Source organism: Juglans regia, chromosome 11 (genome assembly GCF_001411555.2).
Source record: "Juglans regia cultivar Chandler chromosome 11, Walnut 2.0, whole genome shotgun sequence".
Taxonomy (NCBI): domain Eukaryota; kingdom Viridiplantae; phylum Streptophyta; class Magnoliopsida; order Fagales; family Juglandaceae; genus Juglans; species Juglans regia.
Genome location: NC_049911.1, coordinates 25359742 through 25371070, shown reverse-complemented (window position 1 = coordinate 25371070; position 11329 = coordinate 25359742). Strand labels below are relative to the sequence as shown.

At 37.9% G+C, this 11329-nt stretch overlaps 2 protein-coding genes across 2 annotated transcripts; one reads left to right on the top strand and one right to left on the bottom strand.

The window, feature by feature from the left end:
* Positions 1-1587: 1587 nt before the first annotated feature.
* On the bottom strand, positions 1588-4737 carry LOC108979050. Its single transcript, XM_018949625.2, has 3 exons — positions 4481-4737; positions 3892-3989; positions 1588-2537 (listed from the first exon to the last, which is right to left on the bottom strand). Exons 1-3 carry the CDS (start codon positions 4607-4609, stop codon positions 1979-1981), a joined length of 786 nt encoding a protein of 261 aa, XP_018805170.1. The 5' UTR covers positions 4610-4737; the 3' UTR covers positions 1588-1978.
* A 107-nt stretch (positions 4738-4844) lies between these two features.
* Positions 4845-7613, top strand: LOC108979049 (phosphoribosylformylglycinamidine cyclo-ligase, chloroplastic/mitochondrial-like). The gene is made up of 8 exons (XM_018949624.2): positions 4845-5323; positions 5463-5557; positions 5632-5733; positions 5836-5895; positions 6470-6642; positions 6793-6895; positions 6984-7142; positions 7318-7613. The coding sequence occupies exons 1-8, from the start codon at positions 4990-4992 to the stop codon at positions 7486-7488; spliced, it is 1197 nt and encodes a 398-aa protein (XP_018805169.2). The 5' UTR covers positions 4845-4989; the 3' UTR covers positions 7489-7613.
* Positions 7614-11329: the final 3716 nt, after the last annotated feature.

Below are 11329 nucleotides of genomic sequence, written 5' to 3'. Positions count from 1 at the left end.
CATGGAACAGCTGTTTTGCATATATCAACCCCAACTCCGACCAGACTCAAAAATAACGTTAGTGGTTAGAGATCATACACAGAAATAATAACGCTGCTTATAATTACTGAACAATTAATATTTAGATGGAGTATTTTGAAACTAGCTAGAATAATTACTGAACAATTCATATTTATAGATTTATATATTTATCTGACACCGTTTTTCTCTAAATTTGGTCCAAGGTGAAAATGTATGAGCTCATGACATATCTCAGGCCGTGTCACTTGAACATGTAAGACATATTTTTTAATGATTTTTTAATGTTACTAATAAAAAAAAAATATGTAGTACTCATATTCCAAAGGTATAAGAGGCAAATTTATGGATACATTGAATGAAATTTCTTTCATCTTAGTTTGAAAAGCAAACTTTGTCCTATTCGAAGTGTGAAGTTGAAAAGCAGAATTTCTAATATATTTTTAGAGAGAGCAAGAGCTGGACAAAAGATGAGTGTTTGCGTGAATCATGTATTATGAGGAAATAAATAAATAGCGGCTTTTTTTAATATTAAAAAAAGCCTGTCATATATGTGTGTATACATGCACACACAAAACTAAAATTATACTAACACGGACTCTGGGTTTTGATTGGGTAAAAGATATAATTGCATTTGCATGGTCTCCAAAATTCTCTATCATAAAATTTTAAAAAAAAAAAAAAATTAAAGAAACGAATACTGAAAAAAAAAAAAAAAAGAGATAGAAAATATGAATCTAAATGTTAAACATCTAATTATTGATCTAAAAGTCCTATAATTGTTAGATACTAATTTAGTTAAACATTGAACCCTCAAGATCATAACATTCCACCACGCTTCCGAATCTAATGTCCACGACGGCTCACTCTATCAACACTGACCCAGTAATAGTTATTTCTCTTTTGGCAGTTTCATTCATCTATCAGTATTCAATGACAACACTATACTCATACAAAGTACCAAAACATTTTAATTTAGTCTATAGGTCACCCCCTCCGTGACTTGAACCCATGATGTGATCCATGCTCTAATACCAATTATTAAAAACTCAACTATTGATTCAAAAGTCCTAAAACAGTTAAATACTAATTTAATTAAACTTTTAAGAGAAATACTCTAGCCACAAAGTGATTATACAAAAGTAATCCCACAAACTGATGTAGCTTGATGTGGTTTGTCAAATTGTAAAATTACTTTTATTGTAAAGCAGATCTAACGAATCATATTAAGCCACGTATGTTTGTGAAATTACTTTTCTATAATCTCTTTATGACTGTAGTACTCCTCAACTTTTAACCCTCAACATCATAACACTAAACATGTTTAATTTACAGCGAAATGATAAATTACAGGGTTTTGTTGACGGTGCCCCTAGATTGAAATATCAAGCAACGATGTTACAATGCCGGAGTTCTGGTTCCGTTGTATATTTCACCGACAAACCCAGGCTGTGTTCATGGTTATCAAGAGGGAGAAAAGCTCAATTCATGGGGCACTACCAAACCACAAGCATCAGACATGGCTCATTCACAGCGTTTTGCACTAATTTTTTTCCCTTCTGGATAAATTCACGACTTAAGTGGAAGGCAATTAAGCGTAAATGATTACCATTATAAAAACTAATGCCACATATATCTCTATTTACAACATCAAAAGACTCAAAACGCAAGCAAAGCTCAAGTTGCTGCCTAGAATCGTGAAAGACTGGGAAACAAACCAAGTCCCAAGTGAAAACTCTTCTATTTTTAGAGAAGAAACTGTCAGCAACTGTACCTGTGCATGAAAAGATGAGATAATTCAAACAAACTCATGAGTCAACTATGTAGTGCTGCGATGATCCAGCCAAGATATGTTGACATATGTTGGGGCTTTGAACTAACACAAGCAACAGTGATCCCATAGTAAAAAGTGCCCATGATGAGATTTGAGCTTTGTCTTCTAATGCCTTTCCTGAAGAATCTAATCCCCAGAACCATTCCCTTTAACATTCATATTCAATACTCTGCAAGACCTCTCTCGGTTAAAATCAGAGTCTGGCACACCCATTGAAGAACACTCCTCAATTTGATACTCCCTCTCATCCACCAGAGACTTCATATATGGCTCTTCAGTTTCTATATTAGGTACAGGATCTTGTCCTGAACAAAATGCCATTTCATGAAATGATGGGCCTGTAGGCTGTGTTCTCATCACAGATCGCAAGAGTGCAGCCCTCCTCAAGTCAGCTGAATGACATATATCACTAGGTGATGACGGGAACCGACCCTCGGAATCTGAGCCTCGTTGACGAGGCTGCGAACAAGTGACAGTAGCAGGAACGGCACAGCCATGCGAAGGGTGTGAACTAGAGGAAGTTCCGTACGAGAATCCACCAAGAGGTCTTTGATACCTGTATGGAGAGACAGGACTGGTGGGCACACTGTCAGGTTGGGATGAGCAAGTGTTTATGGGGGTCTCACAAAATCGAGTGTCATCCAAGTCTTCTGACATCGGTGAATACTGCAAGGACAGCTCATCCCTAGAACCATACAGAGAACACAATGAAATTCAGTACCTTAATAATAAAAAATTTTATTTAGAATTACTGAAGATAGTATCTATTGCAAGGAAGCTATATATAAATTTGAAAGCAAGGAGTCTCTCAAAGCAAAGTAATTTAGTCATAAGGAGATTAAATGTATTGAACTGATATTCTTTCTGTACGATCATTGTATAAAGCTTTGTTAAGCCAAAATCATACTTCGTTCCCTTGGAAGCCTATTTGGAAAAGTATGGTGCCTCCTAAGATTGCCTTCTTTGGGTGGCCAGCAGCTCTTGGAAAAGTTTTGACGTTGGAGAATTTGAGGAAGAGGGGTCTTGTCGTAATGGAATGGTGTTACATGTTTAAGAAGAATGGAGAAACGGTGGACCATCTTTTACTTCATTGTGAGGTGGCAAGAATGTTATGGATAGAAATCTTTTATAGAACGGCCATTGCTTGGGTAATGCCCAAGAGGGTGGTTGATTTATTTGCTTGTTGGCAAAGATGCAGGGCCAATTCACATATTCAGGATATATGGAGGATGAGTCCTTTATGTATCATGTGTGCTTATGGATTGAAAGGAATGGTCGAAGTTTTGAAAACAAGGAGCATTAGCCTCATGAGCTAAGAAGTTTCTTCTTCCATACTTTATTTCTTTGGACATCCTCTTGTGTACTTAATGGAGCTTGCTTCAATGACTTTCTTGTATCCCTTTCTAGCTCCTTTATATGTAACTAGGTGTAAACTGTTTGTATACCTACTGTGTATTTGAGCTATGCCTATTTACTTCCATTAATAAATTGTTGTCTTTAATTATAAAAAAAATGTAATGAACCGATAATCACAACAGAGATGGTGATGATGTCTCACATATTCACATCAAAGGATTGTTTCTCTTAGTTATCTACCCAACCTAGAGTGACAAGGCCGCGATGAATGTCGAATGAGCCTGCAAGCAAAGTGAACACCAAAATCACCGGCAAACAGATTCCATGTGATCTGCTACCACATCTGCAATTAATTGGCTCCACTTCTTTCTCAACTGATTTGAACTCGATTTGCACTTGCGATTGTTTCCATTCAAAACTTAAAAGTACCAAACGATTGGAATATATATTTGGGAAATATCAATCATGGAGTGCTTAAAACAAACAGTAAGATACAAACCAAAGACCTACCAAATTCCTCGCGCCCCCGTTACCACCAAAGCCAAGGCTAGGGACAAAACTAACTACTTGAAAGTCATTGCGTGGTGAAAACTTTCTTCCATCATAATGCAATGTTTTATTAGTCCAGATCGTGAACTTTTTTTTGGAACAACAGTAGACCGAAAAGACAATTGATAACTTACCTGGGGTAGAACATGATTTCAGACCTCGCTGGAGATTCCATGATATTCTCAGGTAGTGGGTCTCCAACCGTCAATCCATTCAAACTGGACGCCATTATCTGTGGTAAAATAGAAAGAAGAATCAAGGACTTGAACAGCAAATTTCAGAGATAAACTAAAGCCAAACCTCTTAAAATTTACCACCCAGCAAACCAAATACACACATAACCAATTAAGACAAAATAGAAGATAGATGTGAAAATTGTTAGGCACTCGAACAAACTCTCAACAAAGTGCACGTTTTTTGTAATCGATTTTATTCCAAGAAACCCATAACAGAGATTAGAATTTAGAATTTGGAACACAAACGTTGAAGAATACCCATTTAAGAATTCGAGCCACATTGTCTGCTAAAACCGAAAGCCCGTGGTTGAAAACAATAAAAGATATAATTTTCTAAACGTTTATAAACATGACAAAAACGAATAAAAACATTGTGGGATTATTATTATTATTATTATATATATATATATATATTTCTTATATTTATATTTATAGGTAACAGCATAAACAAAACAAACGAGCAAGGAAAAGAAACACCGAACCAAACCTCGCTGAGGTAGCGTTTGTGAGAATGGAGATTGTCAAGGTAAACCTCATCTTCTGGATCTCTAGCTCGCTTTCCGCTGGGCGATGACGTTGACGATGTAGATGCTGCTGAGTTCGAGTCTGAGCCCATTATTGCTTCGATTTCAATCTTACGAATTCGAAACCAAAATAAAGGAGATAACTTTTCTTTTCTTTTGAATATTTTTGAGTTCAGAATTGGGAGTAAGAACAAAGAAATAAAGGAAGATGGAAAAACACGCAGAATTATTAACCTTCCTCGCACGTGCCTGACCCCCGTGTGGGACTTGCCACAGGCTCACAACCACTTTCTTTACCCTCACAGGCTGCCCAAACCCGACCCGACACACACTTTTCGGGCACTTTCCGCCGGAACAAACAAAAGCCCTAGATATTCCTCTTCAAGTCTTCATTGCATAATTTGCATTCCCGCTTTCTTTCCCCTTCTCTCGCCTACTCCTCTGCTCTCACTCTTTGAACTTCTCTCTCACCATGTCTGCTACCTTTGGAGTTAACACAGAGCTATCCCGCTGCGTCCTCCGCTTAATCGGACCATCCGATCATAGCCCTAGTCCAATCCAACGGCATTCCACTCTCCCTCGGTTTTACAATGGATTTCTGTCCTTATCAGCGGCGTCCGAGAACTTAAAAGTGACAAGAAGGACGAGGATTTCTCCCCGCCTGCTTTCGATGCCGACGAACAGTTCCAGTGAGAGTCTAACGTACAGGGATGCTGGCGTGGACATAGATGCTGGCTCTGAACTTGTTCGAAGAATTGCCAAAATGGCACCGGGAATCGGTGGCTTTGGTGGACTTTTTCCTCTTGGTATAATTTTGTTTCATTTTGTTCTTTTTACTGGGGATGTAAGTTTCTTATTTTTCTCATTATTTATATCAAGAGGTGCAAATTCGGGGCTGTGGGGAAAAAGACTGAGCTGGTTTTCTAATCGGATTCTCATGGACAGGTGATTCATACCTTGTTGCCGGTACGGATGGCGTGGGAACTAAACTTAAACTTGCATTTGAAACTGGAATCCATGAAACTATTGGGATTGACCTGGTAAAACTTTGGTGTTAACTTAAATCATTTTGTTATCTGTGATCAGCTCTCTAATGAACTTCTGCCTGCTCCAGGTTGCGATGAGTGTCAACGACATTGTTACTTCTGGAGCAAAGCCATTATTTTTCCTTGATTACTTTGCTACTAGCCACCTTGATGTTGACCTTGCTGAAAAGGTGCACAAAATGCCACACACTGACTGGGTTGTGTTGCTGTTTGAAATAGTACATGTACTTCAAGCATAAGCTGATTTGATCTTTGTCTTGGTTCTTATATAGGTTATAAAAGGAATTGTTGATGGTTGCCAACAATCTGATTGTGCTCTTTTAGGAGGCGAGGTACTCAATTATTGTTCTTTTTAATAGCGTTTCAGCATTGTTTAATAGTTGATAGTGCTGAAGGTTAAGGAGCTGTCGAGTTCAGTGTATTTAACCTTATAACAAAGTTCTAGTAGCCGTGAATTTGCTGAGCATGCAATAAACGCTATTTTATTTAGGCAAACAAGCTGACGTATTGTTAGAGGCCATTTCAAGTTAATGGTTGCCACGGCAGAGAGTACTTAAAATTCAATCTTTTTAAAATATTGCAAGTGTCGGGTGAGTTCAGTATTTTTATGGTAACCCCAGGAGTTAACCAGTGTTTCTTGTAGCTCTGTGGTTACCAGAGTCAAGCTTTAGAAGTCTTTTTTAATGGATCAAGATAGTCCCTGGAATCTAAAGATGTGGTTGACCATGTTCAAACTTCTTGTTCTACTTACAAGAAATTTACTGATTTGGACATGTCATTGCCCATTTGGATGGAGGATAAATTTATGTAGTATGATATGAAGTGAGGTTTGAACTATTAGATAAAATATAATATGCATTTTTTAGCCTCTTAATATGTGCTTTATTGGTTTTACATACTTTTTAGACTGCTGAGATGCCAGATTTTTATGCTGACGGTGAGTATGACCTCAGTGGTTTTGCGGTTGGCATTGTAAAAAGAGATTCAGTAATTAATGGAAATGACATTGTGGCTGGAGATGTCCTTGTTGGTCTGCCATCCAGTGGTGTTCACTCTAATGGTTTCTCTCTTGTAAGAAGGTTAGTGTTATTTTCAAAAGTTTCCCCTTTTCCGTTATTGTTATATGTCAAATGAAAAGGCTTCAGCAAATGAAATAGTTTTTGCTCTCTTATAACTATGGGTGAAGCGTTTATCTATGTCAATTGCTAATATATACAGTGACTTCTCAGGGTTCTAGCTCGAAGTGGCTTTTCTTTGAAGGACAAACTTCCTGGTGAAGATGTTTCATTAGGTGAAGCTTTGATGGCCCCAACTGTTATCTATGTTAAGCAGGTTACTTATTGCCCTCCCTCTATGATGCTTCATATTGTCTTGTTATCTAGACTGAAAAATGCTTTTTCCCCCTTTCCTTCCAAATTAGTTGCTTGGCTTGATTAGCAAGGGTGGGATAAAGGGGATTGCCCACATCACAGGTGGTGGTTTAACTGACAACATACCTCGAGTGTTTCCAAAAGGCCTTGGAGCTGTCATCCATAAGAACTCCTGGGAAGTCCCAACTCTGTTTAAGTGGATTCAAGAGGTAAAATACACTTCTCCTAATAGAAATATGAGACGAAGACCAAGTGAATGTTTGGCTCAGTACTTCTGTTGGTTATTTGATATAAACTTTGTATTATTTGGTATGAATGTTGTTACTTTGGGTTTATATATGTTTCTTGATAAAATAGTTGAATTTCTTCTTTCCTTCTGATTAGGCGGGAAAAATAGAAGATGCTGAGATGAGACGGACTTTTAACATGGGCATTGGAATGGTTCTAGTTGTGAGCCAGGAGGCATCTAATAGGATACTTGAGGGTGGAGGTGGGGCTTATAAAGCATACCACATTGGTGAGGTTGTAAGTGGTGAAGGTGTGAGCTATCATTGAATTTTGTATCATGTGTTAATTGCAGCAAACACATTATGCTGTAATTTATGAATTTGAGGGAATGGTGATATGATAAAGGCTGTAGTTCTATAGAAATGTTAAATGTTAATATTTTTTTTTCGCAATACTCGCTTGGGATTTTGTAAAGGAACGGTCTATGATCCCTCAAAATGCAAAATTTCATGTGAGAAATTCCTGCTCGGTTTCACTAATCAGCCAAAGCATGAGGAAGGTTAGCCTCGTTTGTTTTTACAATTCATTTCATTTAATCTAATCTAATCTTTGTAACTTTCTCAAATTTTTACACAAAATAAAATAAATAATTTAATTTTTTCAAATTTTCAAAACAAAAATAATAATAATAATGTATAATGGAGCATGGCGGGCATAGAGCCAACAACTAGAAATGCCAAGACAAAAGGGTTAATGAACAATGCACCTTCATTGCATATCAACCAGGAGCCTCGATTTAAAAAAAAAAAATGCAGCCTCAATCAATCTCTCAGTGAACGAGGGATCAAGAGCAACGACTGAATAGCTCATGTTTGCAAATCTCAAACTTGTGATTTGGATGATTTAATCTAACCTGTTTGGTTTTTATTATGATACGATCGAGCTCTAGTTCCTACCATAGAGAGTAACGCAGTTTGTCTCCCACCACAAAGAGTTACGAGATTGAGTCATCCTTCTACTACATTCACATAGTCAGAGTTACGCAGTCAAGGCATCCTCCCATTGCACTCACATCGTCAGAGTTACGCGAACAATACATCTCTCACTACAATCGCATCGCTAGAGTTACATGGTCAACAAATCCTCCCACTACACTCGCATCGCCAGAGTTACGTGGTCGAGGCATCATCCCGCTACTCTCTCATCTCTAGAGTTACACGGTTGAGGCATCATCCCACCCTCATCTCAAGAGATATGAGGTCGAGGTACCCTCCCACTACACTCGCATCGGCAGAGTTACGCGGTCGAGGCATCCTTCCGTTACACTCACATCTCTAGAGTTACGTGGTTGAGGCATCCTCCTACTATACTCGCATCACTAGAGTTACATGGTCAAGGCATCCTCCCCGCTATACTCGTATCGTCAGAGTTACGCGATCGAGACATCATTCTACTACACTCACATCCGAGTGTCTCAACTCGCTACAATCGCTGCCAGCGGGTTACCTTCGGGAACGAGTCGATAAGCTCATCAACTACTTAAAATAGATCCAGAAGGTCGACGAGCACCCTGACCACTTAAGCGTAGATTACTACAAACAAACTCTTACATCAACATCAAAACAGAAAAGCACCAACAGAAAATTGCAGCAAGTGGCAAAATCCATTGATACAACCGAAAACCAAAAACGATCTCCAAGCACAAAAATATGCGCACTTTACTAGCGTCAAACAGTCACATACAAATCATCAATACACTTAATTATTATGCAGACATTCTCACAAACAAATTTCACAGAGGCCCATCCTCAAAGGCAATACTACAAATCTCAAAATAAATCTTTTTGAGAACCCCTCATGGAGATCTCCATTACATTGCATAATAGTGACAGACTATGGACCAGTTCCCAAATTTTTGTTATTTTATTTTTTTAATTTTTTGCAATTTTCATAGGTTACCTCCATCACGGTTGACTTGAAGATTCTCAAAACCTTATTAATGAATAAGTCGACCTTAAGAATCGCGGGCATCTATTAGGGACAAAATTGACTGGGTCCAACCCATGGAAACCTATCATTAATAATACAGAAAGAGATAGAACCATTAGATAAGACAGAAAAGAGATAAGGCAAGGAAGAGATAAACTAAAAACAGTTGGCTTAGACTCCTAAAAGGAAAATCCTTTACACGGCAAGTTAGACTCAATCACTCCAAAGAAGAAAATAGATATTTCTAAGAGGAGGAGATCTCTACAAATGAAGCGAACTCTCGACAGGCTCTCAAGAGAAGCTCCCTATGCCCAAACTCCACCACACTTAGCGATTACAAAGAATATTTCCTAAAATTTTCATTGTATTGAGAGATATGTGAAACTATAAGAGATTATAAAATCATCCATTATAGTGAATTTTGCCCCCAAACAAGCCATGGGCATATGTTCTTACGTCGAATTACGTAAATTTTTATATTTCTCTTTATTTATTTTTATTTGGTTATTTATTTTTATTTTATGGATGAACGTGAAGAGTATCGTATCGACATCCAAATTACTATCGTGGACTGGGATTAATTCCTTCCTCCCTTTCGGCCTGTTGTACAATATTTGGCATTAACACAATGTATCTATAAATTTGCCTCTTATACCTTTGGAATATGAGAAATACATATATTTTTTTTAGTAACATTAAAAAAAATCATTAAAAAATGTCTTAGAGACGGGTGAGATATGTGAGCTCATACATTTTCACCTTGGATCAAATTTAGAGAAAACCTGTGTCAGATAAATATATAAATCTATAAATATGAATTGTTCAGTACTTATTCTAGCTAGTTTCAAAATATTCCATCTTTGGATTAAATATTAAATCCTCTATGAGGCAGGTGGGACATTACTGTGTATGAAATCTTTGGATTCAATCTTTCACCTCCCGTTACAGAACTTGTTTTTGCTACAGCAGACTTCCAAAGAGATCTTGTTCGCTGGAACATTAATTTTGATTATAAGCAGCGTTATTGTTTCTGTGTATGACTATGATCTCTAACCACTAACGTTATTTTTGAGTCTGTTCGGAGTTGGGGTTGATATATGCAAAACAGCTGTTCCATGAGATCATATAGACAGACCTCTGCCAATCGTGTCACTCTGCTTTAAGTGGTGCAAATTATACGAGGTTTTTGCAACAGTCTTGTGACAGGCAATAGCGGTTTAAGGTTCCGTACTGCTCAACTTAAAATTACCAGCATATTAACGCCAAGAAAATTTTGAATTTAAACGAATACAAGTGTACAGGGCCGTTTGCATTTCTCTTCCGATTTTACTAATATTGCTGAAAGCTAACGGCTAGAAAATTTCAATTTAACTATAGAGAACAGCTGTTGGATTTCTCTCTATTTAGCCGTTGTATACTCTTTTAAAATATATACTCCTCCAAAATTGAAAAGTCCATCTCTGTAGGGAGAGAAATACAGCCACTGTTTTTCAGAGAGAGAATCAATAGAAAGAGAGAAGAATCAATAAAATCAGAGAGAGAGAGAGACAGAGCGCTACGAAATATCAGAGCTTGAAATCTTATAGACAATGAGAGATAAGTGGAGAGACGGAAAGAATCGAGAAGATGATGCACAGCGGGTACAACGGTTTTGGAAACGGGGTGATGACGTCGGCATCGGCGGCGACGACGCCCATGGCCACGACGTTGTCTTCATCCGCGACAAATGCGCAATCTCGGGGCCTGAAGACGTACTTCAAGAACCCAGAGGGACGGTACAAGCTCTATTTCTTTTTTACGTTTCTGTTTTGGGATTTCTTGCTCCTCTGCAGCAGTCCAGAGGTGTTTCTGACTCCCTTTTGAGTTCTAAACCTATCTCTATTCGTAGCATCTGCATTTTGATTTCCTTTGGAGAATACCCCATTGAATAGAAAATGGCGTCTTCTTTGGGAACTAACGTGGGGTTTTCGATTCTTGAAGGCAAGGTTCAGTAATTTTTGCCTTGCAAGAAACCGGCTCATGTACAAGCAGAAAGATAAAAGAAGGTGGTATCTCAAAACTAATCTCTTTGAACGGTTTTGGTTTCGCTTAATTATTGAGTTGCAGTCTCACCGATTTTGTATATTTTTATATAATTTGCAGGGAAAAAAAAACGTAGACACCGTCGCTGTTAATGGCA

Coding starts and splice junctions, on each gene's coding strand:
- LOC108979049 (XM_018949624.2), top strand. CDS start 4,990: ATGTCTGCTACCTTTGGAGTTAACACAGAGCTATCCCGCTGCGTCCTC. Junction 5,896..6,469: donor GTGCTCTTTTAGGAGGCGAG/GTACTCAATTAT, acceptor CATACTTTTTAG/ACTGCTGAGATGCCAGATTT. Junction 7,143..7,317: donor TGTTTAAGTGGATTCAAGAG/GTAAAATACACT, acceptor CCTTCTGATTAG/GCGGGAAAAATAGAAGATGC.
- LOC108979050 (XM_018949625.2), bottom strand. CDS start 4,609: ATGGGCTCAGACTCGAACTCAGCAGCATCTACATCGTCAACGTCATCG. Junction 3,990..4,480: donor ACAAACGCTACCTCAGCGAG/GTTTGGTTCGGT, acceptor ATTTTACCACAG/ATAATGGCGTCCAGTTTGAA. Junction 2,538..3,891: donor GAAATCATGTTCTACCCCAG/GTAAGTTATCAA, acceptor GTATGGTTCTAG/GGATGAGCTGTCCTTGCAGT.